The following is a 19,268-nucleotide window of genomic DNA, read 5'->3' as shown; positions in this document are numbered from 1 at the left end:
CTGCACAATGACAATAAAGATATATTCCATGTGTGTGTTTGTGTGTGCACAGGATTATTTTTTGGGAATAGGAATCACTTCTATCGATATGAATGTTGGGAATGTGAAGGAAGTGGACAAAAGAGCGTTCGATCTGACCACACCGTACCGCATATTCAGGTCAGACATTCTACACACTACACATATTTGTTTTTTATTTTAGCGATTTGGATGTCAAACTTTAGTTTTAGTTTATTATGTGTTTCTCTAGCTGAACTCCGTCCGTCTGTCTGTAGTTTTATAGCAGATACAGAGCAGTTAAAGGACCAGTGGGTTGAGGAGATGCGCGAGTCGATCGCAGAAGCATTGTCTAACTTTGAAGTTGCTGATAAAATCTGGTCATTGCCGGCCAATCAGATCTGTGCGGACTGCGGCACAGCCAAGCCTGAGTGGGCGGCCATCAACCTGTGTGTGGTTATCTGTAAACGTTGCGCAGGTCTCGTTCTCATTCAAAGCTTCTTCATACAGTATCAGACTGATGACCTGCACAGAAGAAAGATGACACTTGGACTCTCTCTCTCTTTTTCTGTGACAGGTGAACATCGTGGGCTCGGTCCGAGCATATCCAAAGTACGGAGTCTGAAAATGGACAAGAAGGTTTGGACTGAAGATCTGATTCAGGTATGTTCTGTGAGTCTGCTGTAGCTCTCAAGGTCTCATCTTTACAGCTCATTGACATCTCTCCTCCTGTGTCGGCCCACAGGTGTTTCTCACGCTAGGAAACCGGCGAGCCAATCAGTTTTGGGCAGCGAACGTTCCTCCCAGTGAGGCTTTATCTGTCGACAGCAGCAGTGAAGAGAGACGCCGCTTCATCGCGGCAAAATACCGGGAAGGGAAATACCGCAGATATCATCCGCTGTTCGGTAACCAGGGAGAACTCAACAACGTGAGTCTGACTGTCACACAACACTACACACCGCTGCATCTGTCAACATTTACAAGGAGCTGGTATGATGTTAACCAATTTAAAAATAGACAAATTCATTCGATTCATGGAAATGATTCAAACAACTGTGTGTGTGTGTTTGGTAGTTTTAGCACCAGACTGTGACAAAGTTTCAATTAGAAGACTCATTCTGTACAAATAACACAGACGCACACACATGCTACACACGTACCCAGATGCACACACATATACTCCACACGTACACACACACGTACTCACAGACTCACACACACCACACTTACACCCATACAGTTCATGCACTCGCACACTCGCACACTCGCACACACACACACACACACACACACACACACACACACACACACACACACACACACACAGACTCACACACACACACACACTTACACCCATACAGTTCATGCACTCGCACACTCGCACACACACACACACACACACACACACACACACACACACACACACACACACACACACACACACACACACACACACACACACTCACAGACTCACACACACACACACACTTACACCCATACAGTTCATGCACTCGCACACTCGCACACTCGCACACACACACACACACACACACACACACACACACACACACACACACACACACACACACACACACACACACACACACACACACACACACAGACTCACACACACCACACTTACACCCATACAGTTCATGCACTCACACACACACACACACACACACACACACACACACACGTACTCACAGACTCACACACACCACACTTACACCCATACAGTTCATGCACTCGCACACACACACACACACACGTACTCACAGACTCGCACACACCACACTTACACCCATACAGTTCATGCACTCACACACACACACGTGCACAGGAGGCTCTGTAGTTCACTTAAAAACACAAAACCATCGCAGCATGATGTGATCTGACAAACACACTCTCCCAAGATTCCTCTGTGCTGTTTCAGTGGGAAGACAAAGAGACCATTCACTCACTCTCAGAGAGAGAGAGAGAGAGAGAGAGAGAGAGAGGGGGTTATTATGTCATGAGGAGAGAGAAGCATGTAAACAAAAACAAACACACGGAAATGTTCTCATCTTTTTACAAAACTGTATTTTTTTTGGTCTGTTTTTTAATATCACTTTTTAATAAACTCAGAGGTTTTATAGACACGTGGTGGTTTTGTTTAGTTTGTTGTGTTGTGGAACTGAGAGTTTGTTTTCATTTTGAATGAGTCCTGCTCACATCCCCTGCAGCATCATCAATGAGAGTTTTGATCCCACCCACACTGAGTAGACCCCTCCCTCTCTCTCTCTCTCTCTCTCTCTCTCTCTCTCGTTCACTGTGTCAGTGTGTGTGCGTGAGTGTGAGACACATCGAGTGTTTGGAGTCAGTTGGGTGAGTTATAACACTGTCATTCTGATGATGTCTTGTTTTGAATGATGTTTCTTCGTTTTTCTGTGTGTGTGTTTGTGTGTGTGTGTGTGTGTGTGTGTGTGTGTGTGTGTGTGTGTGTGTGTGTGTGTGAGAGAGTGATCGCGTTCATGTGTGAGTTTTCAGGGTCTCGGGAGTGAATTGCTGCAATTTGCACATCTGACTTACATTCACTGTGTGTGTGTTTCTGCAAAGGAATGCAAAGACAGACCCACCCAACCAGAGAGAGAGAGAGAGAGAGAGAGAGAGAGAGAGACAGAGAGAGAGAGAGAGAGAGAGAGAGAGAGAGAGAGAGAGAGAGAGAGAGAGAGAGAGAGAGAGAGAGAGAGAGAGAGAGAGAGAGAGACACAGAGAGAGAGACACAGAGAGAGAGACACAGAGAGACAGGCAGAGAGAGAGAGACACAGAGAGACAGGCAGAGAGAGAGAGACACAGAGAGACAGGCAGAGAGAGAGAGACACAGAGAGACAGGCAGAGAGAGAGAGAGACCGAGAGAGAGAGAGACCGAGAGAGAGAGAGAGAGACCGAGAGAGAGAGAGAGAGACACAGAGAGAGAGAGACACAGAGAGAGAGAGACACAGAGAGACAGGCAGAGAGAGAGAGAGACAGAGAGAGAGAGAGACAGAGAGACAGGCAGAGAGAGAGAGAGAGAGACAGAGAGAGAGAGACACAGAGAGAGAGAGAGATGATTGTGGTACATTGTGTGTGTATCTGTACATTCTTTGTGTAGCAGCAGTTTTACCTTCCTCAATGGGCAGCTTTGTGTATCTGTGTGTCACACACACTCACTGGACGAGGCTAATTTACTAATGTCCTGATGAATCTGTGTGTGTGTGTGTGACGTGTCTGACATTTGTTTGTGTGTTTGTGTTTTTATGATATAACAGACCGTTGAGGTGTGTGTGTGTGTGTGTGTGACTGGAAATGGGCTTGACATCTTCCTCATCTCTGACATACTCATGACATCAGTGAAGTAAGAGCTGTCATGACATCAGCACAACCTCTGAACTCACAGGTAAAGTTGAGCGCTGTGACAGTATTTGTGTGGGATTCAGATTCGCTTTGGTTTAGCTGATGTGTTGTTGATGGTGAGATGTGTTTTGTTTGACCCTCATATTGACCTACAGTGACAGATACCTGACTGTTGTAAATCTCATCTTGTTGCTGTATATTGTTGTGTGTGTGTTTGTGTTTTAGTCAGGGAGGAGATAAAACGACATCTTTAAGGCTGAAACACACTACACAAACTCAGATTGTTTTGAATCATGTGAAAGTCTTTTATATCCTCCGTTATTTACAGTAGTGTCTAGTTCTCTGAGGTTATTCAGCGAGTGTGTGATGGCCAGTGTTTACAAAGTGATTCCTGGTGTATTCAATCTGATCTATGTAGCAATTTATATTTACATCTATGAATATATCCAGACTCAGCCGGGAGAGCCAGTTCTCCTCTGACACATTAAAACAGAGAGAGAGAGATTACTATAAATAGTAAGAGTGCCGAGCTGGTGAGTGAAAGGTGGAAAGAAGGAACTATTGTGGGAAGAAAACAGAGATGTTTCGGTGTGTTCAATATTACTGGAGTACTGGCTGTAGTTGTCATCAGGTGGATTGCCCATCATCACAAGCTGGACTGTTAGGTGTGTTCCTGCCATCAAAGATGTAATACATACTTCCTACAGGATAGTAAATGTGCTCCCAGGTAATACTCCTGATTTACATGATTGACAGGTGTCATTCAAATGGCTTCTGTCTGCGGATAGGAAACCTGTGTGAGCAGCAGACGACATCTGTCCACTTATTTCCTCTGGACATTTCTGTCTGTCTGTCTCTCCAACACAAACGCACACATTCATGCACACGCAAACATGCACACATACACGCAAACATGCACACTCAAACACGCACACATACACGCAAACATGCACACATACGCGCAAACACGCACACATACACGCAAACACACATACACGCACACATACACACAAACATACAAGCAAACATGCACACATACACGCAAACATGCACACATACACGCAAACATGCACACATACACGCAAACATGCACACATACACGCAAACATGCACACTCAAACACGCACACATACACGCAAACATGCACACATACACGCACACATACACGCAAACACACATACACGCACACATACACGCAAACATACAAGCAAACATGCACACATACACGCAAACATGCACACATACACGCAAACATGCACACATACACGCAAACATGCACACATACACGCAAACTCGCACACACACGCAAACTCGCACACATACACCCAAACATGCACACATACACGCAAACACGCACACATACACGCAAACTCGCACACATACACGCAAACATGCACACATACACGCAAACATGCACACATACACGCAAACATGCACACATACACGCAAACACGCACACATACACGCAAACATGCATGCAAACATGCACACATACACGCAAACTCGCACACATCCACGCAAACATGCACACATACACGCAAACTCGCACACATCCACGCAAACATGCACACATACACGCAAACATGCACACATACACGCAAACATGCACACATACACGCAAACATGCACACATACACGCAAACATGCACACATACACGCAAACATGCACACATACACGCAAACTCGCACACATACACGCAAACATGCACACATACACGCAAACATGCACACATACACGCAAAAAATGCACACATACTCGCAAACACGCACACATACACGCAAACACGCACACATACACGCAAACACGCACACATACACGCAAACACGCACACATACACGCAAACACGCACACATACACGCAAACACGCACACATACACGCAAACGTACATGCAAAAGTATTTTAATGTTTTGATGACCTTTTTATGGTCGAAGATTTGCGTTGTAGCACTTTTGTAGCAGATTTCCTTGGAAATGTAATGGGCTTTACAAATAAAATGTATATTTATTATTATTATTATTATGCAAACACTTACACACACAAACTCGCAAACAGGGTCTGGTTTGGGTGTGTCCAGTCCTGTGCTTTTATTGCACTTTTATCAGAAGCACAGACGGTTATACCCATCCATAAAGATGAATCTTACACAAACAGTCCAGATCTGATGTCTTCCATGTGTGTGTGTGTGTGTTGATAGCAGGTGGGTGGTCTGTAGAAGTAGGGGAATTCTGAAGAGAATTGGAAACAGGAATCACTCACAGAGGAAAGAAAGAGAAGGACTCTAGAGATGTTGGTTTGTCATAAAGAATATTCACACCGTGTACACACATAATGAGTGTGTGTGTGCGTCTGTGTGCATGCATGTCTGTGTGTGTGTGTGTGTGTGTGTGTGCGTCTGTGTGCATGCATGTCTGTGTGTGTGCGCGTATGTGTGCATGAATGTCTGTGTGTATGTGTGCATCTGTGTACATGCCTGTGTGTGTGTGTGTGTGTGTGTGCGTCTGTGTGCATGTATGTGTGTGTGTGTGTGTGCGTCTGTGTGCATGCACGTCTGTGTGCATGCATGTCTGTCTGTGTGTGTGTGTCTGTGTGCATCTGTGTACATGCATGTCTGTGTGTGTGTGTGTGTGTGTGTGTGCATGCATGTTTGTGTGTGTGCGTCTGTGTGCATGCATGTGTGTGTGTGTGTGTGTGTGTGTGTGTGTGTGTGTGTGTGTGTGTGCATGTATGTCTGTGTGTGTGTGTGTGTGTGCGTCTGTGTGTGTGCGTCTGTGTGCATGCATGTCTGTGTGTGTGTGTGTGTGTGTGTGTGTGCGCGTCTTTGTGCATGCATGTCTGTGTGTGTGTGTGTGTGTGTGTCTGTGTGTGTGTGTCTGTGTCTGTGTCTGTGTGCATGTATGTCTGTGTGTGTGTCTGTGTGCATGCATGTCTGTGTGTGTGTGTGTGTGTGTGTGTGTGTGTCTGTGTGCATGCATGTCTGTGTGTGTGTGTGTGTGTGTGTCTGTGTGCATGCATGTCTGTGTGTGTGTGTGTGTGTGTGTGTGTGTCTGTGTGCATGTATGTCTGTGTCTGTGTGTGTGCGTGTGTTTGAATTTGACAGATGGTGGAATGTGAAAATTACATACTTGTATGTGAAGTATGAAGGTGGCGTGCTGTAAATTGTGCAACAGAAGAATGTGAACGAGCAGTGTGTTATATGGTACGACATGAATGAAGTCAGTTGAGTCTATATAATTCACACACTTGTACTATAATATGTGTTATATACTTGATCAGTTTGTTGTGTTGTTGTAGTGCTGGGAGCAGTATAACAGTGTGTTACACGTGTAGTGTAGTGTAGTGCTCTTCAGTGGAGACTTGGAGACAGTGAAAACATAATGAAGAGTGTGTAGATTTGTGCAAGGTGTGTGTGTGTCATTGTTGAATTCACTAAGTGTCTATAGTGTTTGTGTTCAGTGTATGTGTGTGTGTGTATGTGTGCCATGCTGTGATTGTGAAGGTTGATTTTCAGCTGTCTAAACATCTCACATGATCTCTCTCTCTCTCTGTCTCTCTCTCTGTCTCTCTCTTTGTCTCTCTCTCTCTCTCTCTCTCTCTCTCTCTCTCTCTCTCTCTCTCTCTCTCTCTCTCTCTCTCTCTCTCTCTCTCTCTCTCTCTCTCTCTCTCTCTCTGTCTCTCTCTCTGTCTCTCTCTCTGTCTCTCTCTCTGTCTCTCTGTCTCTCTTTCTCTCTCTCTGTCTCTCTCTCTCTCTCTCATTCGTTTATTTCATTTGTGCTTCAGTTATATGTTGATGACATCACAGGGTTAATTGCACACACATGTTCCACACATGTACAGATGTGGATTCCTGTGCTCTGACATCATCTGTGTGTTTGTGTGTGTGTGCAGGCGCTGTGTATTAACGTTCAGTCCAACGATGTGTGTGAGACGTTAGCTCTGGTGTTCTGTGGCGCTGATGTGAACTTTGACACCGGTGACCCGGACCTGCCCTCCCCGATCACCCTCGCCCAGCATCACGGCCAAACCCTGCAGGTGGAGCTCCTCACTCAGAACCGCAGCACAGGTGAGTAACCATGACAACCGCTATGACCTCCGTTTATCTGCCTGTTCACTCTTTCACGCTGCCCGTCCGCCCACAGATCTCCCGAGGTCAGTGGTGGAGGTCGCCATAGATACGGTACACTACATGGCCCCGCCCTCCATCACGCACAACGGCTTCCTGTTTAAGACCGCCTCCATGGCTCGTCCAATCGCGGAGAAGAAGGGTAAAGAAGGTAAGGCGGTCGTGCCGAAGGTCTTCGTCTTTGATTTCTTCCGCCTGATGTTCTCTCTCCGTGTGTCCGTGTAGAGTTCAGTCGGCGCTGGTGTGTGCTGAACGATGGACATTTCAGCTACTACGAAAGTGATAAGAACGCTACACCCAACGGAGGTCTGAAGATGAGGGAGATCGTGTGTCTGGCTGTCAGTCCTGCAGAGACTCATGGGTAATGCGCAGGCTTTCTCTCCTCGTGTTTCTCGTGTGATGTTTCTCCCGTTCTTCACGTGGTGTTTCTCTGTCGGTCAGGTACGATCACACATTCGAGCTGTACTCCGATTCAGAACGCTTGTATCTCTTCGGCGCTGATAACCCCGAGACCGCACACGAGTGGGTCAAATCCATCGCCAGGGTAACCACACACTCACACGTCTCCATCTCATTGGTCTCAAACAGCACCTACATCACAAATCTTCTCTGTTTCAGTCATTCATTCCTCTGGCCGCCGAAGTTCTGCTGCTTAAGGACTTTGAGCGCATCGGTCGCCTGCGTTATAAAGACGGACTCAATCTGGAGACGTCTAGACTGGGCTGGTTCTGTCTGGTGGGATCCAGTCTCCACATCTGTCTGGAGGAGCACAACAGAGACGAGACCATCGACCTGCAGAAGCTCCTGGAGCTGTGTGAGTGAGAGACACAGACGTATGACTGAAGAGAGAGAGAGAGAGAGAGAGAGGTTTGAATGAATCCTCTTGTGTTTGTTTTCCGCAGCGATCCAGCCAGACAATGACGTCCTGGTGCTGGTGGAGAGAGGCAGGTGAGATGGCTCGGGTTCAGATGTATGAAGTCTTGTTTGCAAGGGGTGGCGGGTGGACTAACACATGTGTGTGCAGGACGCTGTACATCGAGGGCGAGAGGAAGCTGGATTTCCAGGGCTGGGCGGCAGCGATCCAGAGAGCGGCCGGGAGTTCTGGAGACACGCTGAGCCTGCAGCAGCTGACTGAAGCTGATATTCCTGTCATAGTGGAGCGCTGCATTCATTTCACCACACAATACGGTACGTCCTCGTCCTCTTCTGCCCTCGTCTCGTGTCATTCGGAGTCATTAGACATGTCGTTCCGCAGGTCTGATCTCAGAAGGGATCTATCGCAAGAGTGGGGTGAACAGTAAGATCGCCGCCCTGCTGGAGGATTTCAGGTGCGTGTGGCTGAAGGAGGGCGAACATCAGGTGGATGATGTTTCCAACGTACTCAAGAGGTTCTTTAGAGACATAGAGGAGGGATTGTTTGGACCGCAGTCGCACAACTGGCTTACCACTACAGGTAATAACACAGACGCACACACTAATACGCACACACACAGAGAAACACACAGATGCACGCATACACAGAAACACAACAGCACCCAGAATGCTGTAAAAAACACTGACAAACTTCCAACTGACTATAAAAGCATGTAAAACGAACACAGCGGTCGTGTTGAGATGCAACAGTGTGGTCAATAGACCAGAAATACACCAGCATGAATGAGATAAGATCGCAGATCATGTAATGTGTTTTGATTTGCAGTTTAAATATATGAAGTGTGTGTGTGTAGCTATTTCAGAGGAGAGCAGCAGGATGTCACAGTACGGTGTTCTGTTCAGTAATCTGCCGAGAGTGAATCAAGCGACACTACGAGCTCTCGTGAATCATTTATACTGGTGAGACAAACTCTTCCTCTTTCTCAGAGTCACACTTCCTCATTGGTGTTAAACGTCTCTTTCACACTGGTGTGTGTGTGTGTGTGTGTGTGTGTGTGTAGTGTCCAGCGGTTCTCTGATCTCAATCAAATGAATCTTCATAATCTGGCCATCGTGTTCGGGCCGACTCTCTTCCAGACGGATGGGAAGGACTACAACGCCGGCCGCGTCATTGAAGATCTCATCCAACACTACATCATCATATTTGATGTACGTGTGTGTGAGATGATATATTACATTGAATGTGTTATCTTCAGCAAGTCAGTGATGCCATCTAGTGTTTATCTGATGTGTGATGTCACGTGTTTCAGGTGAATGAGCAGCAGCTGAAGAGGCAGTTAGATGAAATCACTTACATCATTAAACTGAGAGACAATCTCAACCCTAAAGCAGGACCTGTGAGTGTCTCCATCATCACTTGGGTGGCTGTTTTCACCTAGCAACCACCTTAGTGACTGCATAGCAACACGCTAACACATCTTTTGTCTGGACACACAATACTAGCTTTTTTTAAAGTACAAATCCTATTCTAGTGTGATTATTTGTTAAGCGTGTTTTCTGTCCGTGTGTGTAGGCCAGTGGTGATTTTATTTTGTACAGTTTACCTGGAGGAGAAGAAGGAGACGGCTGAGCAGCATGTGAAGGTGAATGTTTGACCTTTGACCTGTCATCAACAGTGTCGCTGTGTCACATGCTGTCTGTCCAAAATACGGTCATGAGATTTTATTAGAAGGAGAATTTGAAAAGATTGACAGTATATATTACAATCGTATGTTGAAAGGTGTATTCCACTTAGTGATCATGTCGAGCGCACACTACGCTGACTTAATAAATCATCGAGTAATGATGATAATCATTCTAAATAAAAGAGCGAATGAAGAAGAGCTGAAATGTGAAGAGGACGTTTGAACAACTAAAAAGTTTATTCAAATTCATATCAATCAACCTATAGATGTTTTTTCCTTTATTGATTAATGGATAACACACAAAACATCACTTAAATAACACAATACGAACATGATCATATCATGTCATCTGGTTCTGCAAATGAAGAGTTTTGTTCCAAAATTAGATCATATATAATCAAAATATTTGTATAGAATTATGTTATCATGTTTTTATTGTGTTATTAAGAAGTATATTTTAAGATATTATGGCTTATGTTAAAACAAACCAACTGCAGTTTGATATTCATTGCAATGCACAAAAAAAGCATCTCAGTTTGGATCCAAACTCTTCAGATGATGACAGATTGTTTATTTTTGGGTGAATTGTCTCTTTAATGATCAGCTAAATGATTTCCGCAGTGCAGAAAATGCAAATGGAACCACATGATTTCTTGCAGGTTTTTTTACGTCATAATTTCGAAACGTGGAAAAAACATTTGTTACATTATTGAATTACTAACAAATAATAAATAAGTAACAAATCATATATGTGTCTGTGGCATCGCTTTAGATTACGGTCCGCAAAGTACTGCGTAATTAAACAGGATTGACTGCGTAACTAATTGCAATAATAATGTACCTCTACAGTCCATATCTGTAGATAAAGGAGAACAATATGCAAAGGAATTTGGGGAAGTGAGGAAATTCTCAAAAATATTTATACTGGGAGTATTTTAACTATTTGAATATAAATGACCTGCAGTGTGCTACACAACAGTCTTAGTGTGAACTTCACTACAGTTGTATAATCGCAATATCCCCGTAAATAAGCGACTGTCGATATTAATGAAGTTACAGGGTTCTTGTTTTTTATTATAGCAAACATGAAATCAGAGGAAATTTCCGAGATTACCCCTATTATTACCCAAACTTTACATATTGTTCCCTTTATCTACAGACATGAAGTCTAGCGGTACATTGATTTGTATGTGCAGTTGATGTTCAGATGTGCCCTTTTAAAGTTAATATTGTTAAAGACATTTATAGCTATGACATTTCTATATTAAATCTGTTTCCGCCACTGAATAAAACTAAACAAATGTAATTGCAACTTTTTGTTCACCGCAATTCACATTTCATAACACACAAATTTCATCTTGCATATCAGAGAAAAATGTGCTTATTGCGAGCTGAAGAAATTATTCTTTTGATAATAAAAAAAAAGAAGGAAAGCTAAAGAACGTCAGCATAAAAGGATAATAATAGCGAATAAAATAATTTCATTACAATCACACAATTTAATCCATGTGTTGATTTTAACAGTTAAGGTCTTTGCACACACAGAACCTTTTTTTGTACGTGGCGCTTGTTTGTATGGTGTCTCTGACTTGTCAAAACGCCTCAAAATGCTTTCTACGGATACGGAAAACGCAGAATATCGAACCCACTGTTCTGAATATCGATTGTTTTTATGTTAAAAATCTGAGGCCTCTGTAATTTAAATACTTATATACAATAATAATAAATAAAAGGAACTACTAGCCCATCATATTTCCTTTTGAATCTTTAATTGTCAATGTTTCGTGTCTTTATTGGATTACCACAGTGTCTGATAATAAATCCAGAAATACTGAATATGATTGTGACGCAGCATTACTGTCATCCTTCTCTCCAGCTGTCCCAAACCTATATTCTGCACTAAGGATGTGATTTTTTCTTTTTAACATAATTGAAAGTCAATGGAGACCAGAAACAGTTTGATTTCCCATATTGTTGTTTAGTGAACATCAGAAGAAAGAAACTCCTACAGTTTCTGAACATATTGAGTAATAATGACAGTAAATGATGGTTTGTGGCTATCATCTCTTTATTGTAATTATAATCTTCATCATGTTTGTGTTTAAAAGATTTGAAGATAAATGACTGTAGATGATGAGACACTTTTGTGATTGAATTTTCTCCTGTAGATTCCGGCCACGATGACAGCAGCAGAACTGACGTTTGAGATTCTGGACAGACGGAAAATCAGCGTGCGAGAGAAGGACTACTGGTGCTGTTTTGAGGTCCATGAGAAAGAGGAGACGGGTGAGAGTTTGTTGCTTGTGTCATAGTGTGCAGGTTGTGCTGTGATGATGACACGTGTGTGTGTGTGTGTGTGTGTCAGAGCGACCGCTGCATTATGAGGAGAGAGTTCTGCCCATCGTTCATTCTCTGGGAACAGACAGCTACCTGCTGCTGAAAAAACACTTCTCCATGGAAGCCATGCTCGTCTACCTGGGTAACAGAGAGAGAGAGAGAGAGAGAGTGTGTTTAACATCACCTAACATCACTGCTGATTGATCATGTGTGTGTGTGTGTGTGACACACAGCTAGTAAAGTGGAGGTGTCTAAACACGGCATGATGAAGTTCAGAGAGGAGAGAAATCTACTGGGTCTGAGCACCGGAAGCTTTCATGATCGATACTTCATCCTCACCAACGCCTCGCTCAGACTCTATAAAGACGTCCGGGTAAGATCTGCTTCCTCCTCATGATGATGATGATGATGATGATCACCTGATTTGTAAATATAGACGTCATAAGGTTGTGATGTCTGTGATGAAGTGAGTGTCTGGGGTTTATGATACTGTGAAGATGATGGTTGGTGAGCAGACAGATGAATGAGTGCTTGGACTGATGGATGTTTTTACTTGAAAACTTTATAATCTTCAAAAGCTACACAATTCACAGCTGCAGTGTGTGAGTTCGGTGTGTGTGATAGGTGTGGGTTTAATGGTGTGTTGTGTTGCTGGTGGTGATTTTTCCCTTTGTATTCTTGATGGAATGAGTGTGATGTGTAAGTGACACGTGTCTCTGTCTCTTCAGAGTAATCGTCCAGAGAGGGAGTGGTCAGTCAAGTGTCTGAAGGTCTATCATGGCATTAAAAAGAAGCTCCGCCCCCCTACATGGTGAGCCGAATCTGTCCTCATAATAAACACTGTCAGAGGGACACATGGTGGTGATGATGATGATGCTGTTGTTAGTTTGTCTGATGTAAATGAAGTTGATGTGTCTGTCAGCAGTTGTATTTGTTGTCCAGGAGGTGTCAGTGTTTATCAGCTGGTGGAGTTACAGGAATATTAGTCATGTTAGTTGTGATTTCTTCATGTTGTGGTGTTTCGTTTATCCGTCTGAACGGTTTGATAAGTGATTTCAGACTGTTAACACGTGAGGAGGAATGCCAAAGCACTGGTTTACATTCATGATGTCTGACTCTACAGAACTAAAGTTTATCTCTGTGTCTGCCTGTCTGTCTGCAGTTGGGGTCTGACAGTGATCTATGAAAGTGAGAAACATGAGAAGCAGGATAGACAGCAGTGGTAAGAACTCTGTGTGTGTTTCTGCATGTGTTTGCATTTGTCTGCCGTGTATTTGCATGTGTTTGTGTGTGTTTGCGTTTGTCTGCGTGTGTTTGCGTTTGTCTGCGCGTGTTTGCATTTGTCCACGTGTGTGCATGTTTCTGTGTGTTTGCATGTGTCTGTGTGTGTTTGCATGTGTCTGTGTGTGTTTGCATGTGTGTGTGTGTGTGCATGTTTCTGTGTGTTTGCATGTGTCTGTGTGTGTTTGCATGTGTCTGTGTGTGTTTGCATGTGTCTGTGTGTGTTTGCATGTGTCTGTGTGTGTTTGCATGTTTCTGTGTGTGTTTGCATGTGTGTGTGTGTGTGCATGTTTCTGTGTGTGTTTGCGTTTGTCTGCGCGTGTTTGCATTTGTCCACGTGTGTGCATGTTTCTGTGTGTGTTTGCATGTGTCTGTGTGTGTGCATGTTTCTGTGTGTGTTTGCATGTGTGTGTGTGTGTGCATGTTTCTGTGTGTGTTTGCGTTTGTCTGCGCGTGTTTGCATTTGTCCACGTGTGTGCATGTTTCTGTGTGTGTTTGCATGTGTCTGTGTGTGTTTGCATGTGTCTGTGTGTGTTTGCGTTTGTCTGTGTGTGTTTGCATTTGTCCACGTGTGTGCATGTTTCTGTGTGTGTGTGCATGTTTCTGTGTGTGTTTGCGTTTGTCTGCGCGTGTTTGCATTTGTCCACGTGTGTGCATGTTTCTGTGTGTGTTTGCATGTTTCTGTGTGTGTTTGCGTTTGTCTGTGTGTGTTTGCGTTTGTCTGTGTGTGTTTGCGTTTGTCTGTGTGTGTGTGTGTGTGCATGTGTCTGTGTGTGTTTGCGTTTGTCTGTGTGTGTTTGCGTTTGTCTGTGTGTGTGTGTGTGTGTGCATGTGTCTGTGTGTGTTTGCATTTGTCCACGTGTGTGCATGTTTCTGTGTGTGTGTGCATGTTTCTGTGTGTGTTTGCGTTTGTCTGCGCGTGTTTGCATTTGTCCACGTGTGTGCATGTTTCTGTGTGTGTTTGCATGTTTCTGTGTGTGTTTGCGTTTGTCTGTGTGTGTTTGCGTTTGTCTGTGTGTGTTTGCGTTTGTCTGTGTGTGTGTGTGTGTGTGTGCATGTGTCTGTGTGTGTTTGCGTTTGTCTGTGTGTGTTTGCGTTTGTCTGTGTGTGTGTGTGTGTGTGCATGTGTCTGTGTGTGTTTGCGTTTGTCTGTGTGTGTGTGTGTGTGTGTGTGCATGTGTCTGTGTGTGTTTGCGTTTGGCTGTGTGTGTTTGCATTTGTCCACGTGTGTGCATGTTTCTGTGTGTGTTTGCATGTTTCTGTGTGTGTTTGCGTTTGTCTGTTTCTGTGTGTGTTTGCGTTTGTCTGTGTGTGTTTGCGTTTGTCTGTGTGTGTTTGCGTTTGCGTTTGTCTGTGTGTGTGTGTGTGTGTGCATGTGTCTGTGTGTGTTTGCGTTTGTCTGTGTGTGTTTGCGTTTGTCTGTGTGTGTGTGTGTGTGTGTGTGCATGTTTCTGTGTGTGTTTGCATGTGTCTGTGTGTGTGCATGTTTCTGTGTGTGTTTGCATGTGTGTGTGTGTGTGCATGTTTCTGTGTGTGTTTGCGTTTGTCTGCGCGTGTTTGCATTTGTCCACGTGTGTGCATGTTTCTGTGTGTGTTTGCATGTTTCTGTGTGTGTTTGCGTTTGTCTGTGTGTGTTTGCATTTGTCTGTGTGTGTTTGCGTTTGTCTGCGCGTGTTTGCATTTGTCCACGTGTGTGCATGTTTCTGTGTGTGTTTGCATGTTTCTGTGTGTGTTTGCGTTTGTCTGTGTGTGTTTGCGTTTGTCTGTGTGTGTTTGCGTTTGTCTGTGTGTGTGTGTGTGTGTGTGTGCATGTGTCTGTGTGTGTTTGCGTTTGTCTGTGTGTGTTTGCGTTTGTCTGTGTGTGTGTGTGTGTGTGCATGTGTCTGTGTGTGCTTGCGTTTGTCTGTGTGTGTGTGTGTGTGTGTGTGCATGTGTCTGTGTGTGTTTGCGTTTGGCTGTGTGTGTTTGCATTTGTCCACGTGTGTGCATGTTTCTGTGTCTGTTTGCATGTTTCTGTGTGTGTTTGCGTTTGTCTGTGTGTGTTTGCGTTTGTCTGTGTGTGTTTGCGTTTGCGTTTGTCTGTGTGTGTGTGTGTGTGTGTGCATGTGTCTGTGTGTGTTTGCGTTTGTCTGTGTGTGTTTGCGTTTGTCTGTGTGTGTGTGTGTGTGTGTGTGCATGTTTCTGTGTGTGTTTGCATGTGTGTGTGTGTGTGCATGTTTCTGTGTGTGTTTGCGTTTGTCTGCGCGTGTTTGCATTTGTCCACGTGTGTGCATGTTTCTGTGTGTGTTTGCATGTGTCTGTGTGTGTTCATGTTTCTGTGTGTGTTTGCATGTGTGTGTGTGTGTGCATGTTTCTGTGTGTGTTTGCATGTGTGTGTGTGTTTGCATGTGTCTGTGTGTGTGCATGTTTCTGTGTGTGTTTGCATGTGTGTGTGTGTGTGCATGTTTCTGTGTGTGTTTGCGTTTGTCTGCGCGTGTTTGCATTTGTCCACGTGTGTGCATGTTTCTGTGTGTGTTTGCATGTGTCTGTGTGTGTTCATGTTTCTGTGTGTGTTTGCATGTGTGTGTGTGTGTGCATGTTTCTGTGTGTGTTTGCGTTTGTCTGCGCGTGTTTGCATTTGTCCACGTGTGTGCATGTTTCTGTGTGTGTTTGCATGTGTGTGTCTGTGTGTGTGCATGTTTCTGTGTGTGTTTGCATGTGTCTGTGTGTGTTTGCGTTTGTCTGTGTGTGTGTGTGTGTGTGTGTGTGTGTGCATGTTTCTGTGTGTGTTTGCATGTGTCTGTGTGTGTTCATGTTTCTGTGTGTAACTAACTGCAGTGTTGTGTGTTTGTTTTAATAAGTAAGGTGTTGACCATGTGTGTTTGTCTCTGTTACGGATGCTCACGCTGTGTGTTGCGATGTTGTCACATCTGAGGCTGAGTGTAGTTTCTTTCTCTCTCTCTCTCTCTCTCTCTCTCTCTCTCTCTCTCTCTCTCTCTCTCTCTCTCACAGGTATCTCTGCTGTGATACACAGACTGAGATGAGAGAATGGTTTGCTACAGTCTTGAGCATACAGGTGTGTTTAAGAGACAACCCTTCAGCTAATGAGTCCGTCGTCATTCATTCTGAGGAGCACTGAACACAGATGAAAACCTCCCCTCTCTCTCTCTCTCTCTGTCTCTCTCTCTCAGAACGGAGGTCGCATGTGGCCGACCGAGTGGTTGAAATCTCGCGCAGTGAGTCGTTCCACACCTCTGGACGCTCGTTTCGGTAACGTGTCTCTGATTCCTCTGCGCGGCAGTGAGAACGAGATGAGGAATAGTGTCGCCGCTTTCACAGCCGATCCTCTCGCTGTGAGTTAATCAACCAATCACGACAGGCCCTGGCCAATCACGCAGCCAATCAGGAAACACCAGATGCATTTAATGCATTTCTTAAAGTATGCATGTGTACTCCTCAATGTCACACACTGTTTATAAATAACTGAAGGATTTACTTGCCTCACATGTGAATGTGTATGTGGTAAAGAGCTGCGTGATTACCCATGATCCCTCACTGCTCTGATTCACTGACAGACATTCACATTCAGCCCATGATCAGATCTCATGTTAAAGATGTCATGAAGGACAGATGAATGTGTTTATGTTAGCATCACGTGGGGCTGCTTGTGACATGTTACAGGTGTACTGATGCTTTCTGTTGTGTCTGTCAAGAGAGTCAACAATGACAGGAACTAATCTAGAATAAAGCAAATCATGTGTGTGTGTGTTCAAGAACTGTTGAGTGACACTGACACACTTTTTCTTCTTCTTTTTTTATTTATTTTATGCAGCTCTTTAGAAATGTGATGACGGATTAAATGAATGTTCAGGTGAGACACGTCACTTCTCTTCTGTGTTCAATGTTCGGTTATTTCTGCTGGTCAGTATCATTAACTAAAACTACCAAAACATCTTCTGTCATCACAACATACATAAACATTGTGACCCCACCTGAACCTCTGGTACACGTTCACAAGCCAAAGAAACCCAGAAGAAGCGTTACTTTGCTAAACTTATATATAAACTTATAATATATTCATATTTTGAATTTAGACTGTGATTCCAAGATCCACCGCTAGATGTCAGTGTACCACACAATGTCTTTAAATGTGACCAAACTACAGGACATATTCAACAACTAGTTTATTTAATAATAACTATATATAAGAAAATAGTAATATCAATTAATATTAACATTAATGTACATTTACATTTATGCATTTAGCAGATGCTTTTATCCAAAGTGACTTACATTGCATTATTCTATACATTTACACACAGGGATCTGTAATCCCCTGAGATCAAACACACAACCTTGTGCTGTTAACACTGAGATACAGGAAAGCTGTATAATGTATAAATAGTTATATTATTAGACACTAGCCAAACACAGACCAGAAGTGAACTGGGGGTCAGATGCGCACAAGCGTGTCGGATGAAACTGTAATTATCTAAAGTGGAAATATTGTGTATAGTAGCTAAAATAAATGATTAATAAAATGATCAACTCTAAATCAATGAAAAAGGCATTATTCTAGTGAATTGTGATGTTTTTCCTTCACAGGATCTGAAGGTCTGTGGTGGTTTTGTCACGTTGATGGTGAGAATACTGGGATCAGATGGTGTGAATAATTCAGAATCACTCATTTTCCGGATCATTCAGATGTTTTACATGAACATTCAGAGAGGTGACGGGACCTTGTTCACATTCACTGGGTTAATCATCATTCCTGAGGGGCATTCTGGGATATCGGAGTTATTTCGCACGGGTCACAGGGTCAGAACGGATTTAGGTCTTGGATCTGAAGATATGTTGAAATCGACACGTGTCTTGTTCACTTGTGACTGAAGGAGCGTTTATACGAGACTCAATGTGCTGATGTCCCACACACACATCACAATGAATCATCAATCAAATATAAAAGACGTCTTACACATGAAGGATCTGATTATGAGTTGTGCACGCGCATGTTCCTCATACTGATGTAGAAAAAGATGTTTATTGATGTAATATAACTTTATTGATATGATTAGTTTTTATAATTTAATCTTTTCACTTCCACACATTCCAGACGACATCTTTGTAAAAGGTCACATTCTTGAGGCTGTAATAATCATAAACATGAACGAAACACATCATTTTAAGAACAACTCTAATTTAAGGAGTCGCGTTTATCATCAAAATGATTGTAGAGAATAATTTAACAAACACAGACACGTGTTGTTCTGGAGATAGATGTTGTAAAAAGGATGTTTGTGATGTGATGACATTAGTGTCTCGAGTCATTAAGTTTGCACAATGATTTTTCATCAGTTTTATCGTTTATCATCAGTTTCCACCGAGTGTGTGTTTAGACGTATTGAGTTCAGAATGTCTGCTTAACAAATGAAAGGAACACACATTCTGTTACATGTTTTTATTCAGCAGTATTCACAGTGAGCTTCTGTTGTGTATTTGTGTAGATATCTGTGAAATAATTATTTTCTAATAATACCGTGAGGTGATTCTTTGACCTCATGTTGTGTGTGATTTGTTTGTTGGAGATGATAGTAAATGCGATTTATGTCAAATTGTGAT

General features: G+C 43.4%; 1 protein-coding gene across 1 annotated transcript in view; it reads left to right on the top strand.

The window, feature by feature from the left end:
• Positions 1-19,268, top strand: part of arap1 (ArfGAP with RhoGAP domain, ankyrin repeat and PH domain 1) — a 36,100-nt gene extending 16,832 nt beyond the window's left edge. The window contains 26 exon segments of the mRNA XM_079481382.1: positions 53-159; positions 276-475; positions 575-660; positions 743-925; positions 7,260-7,434; positions 7,511-7,645; positions 7,720-7,855; positions 7,936-8,038; positions 8,113-8,308; positions 8,397-8,442; positions 8,519-8,682; positions 8,750-8,947; positions 9,222-9,327; positions 9,429-9,576; positions 9,678-9,764; positions 9,941-9,958; positions 9,960-10,010; positions 12,221-12,338; positions 12,418-12,531; positions 12,623-12,762; positions 13,118-13,200; positions 13,552-13,611; positions 16,662-16,725; positions 16,841-17,002; positions 17,482-17,520; positions 18,255-19,268. Coding sequence (XP_079337508.1) covers positions 53-159; positions 276-475; positions 575-660; positions 743-925; positions 7,260-7,434; positions 7,511-7,645; positions 7,720-7,855; positions 7,936-8,038; positions 8,113-8,308; positions 8,397-8,442; positions 8,519-8,682; positions 8,750-8,947; positions 9,222-9,327; positions 9,429-9,576; positions 9,678-9,764; positions 9,941-9,958; positions 9,960-10,010; positions 12,221-12,338; positions 12,418-12,531; positions 12,623-12,762; positions 13,118-13,200; positions 13,552-13,611; positions 16,662-16,725; positions 16,841-17,002; positions 17,482-17,508 — 2,907 coding nt within the window. The 3' untranslated portion in view covers positions 17,509-17,520; positions 18,255-19,268.

Source organism: Barbatula barbatula, assembly GCF_947034865.1.
Source record: "Barbatula barbatula genome assembly, chromosome: 19".
NCBI lineage: Eukaryota > Metazoa > Chordata > Actinopteri > Cypriniformes > Nemacheilidae > Barbatula > Barbatula barbatula.
The sequence above is the reverse complement of the archived record's forward strand: the minus strand, read 5'-3'. Positions and strand labels throughout refer to the sequence as shown.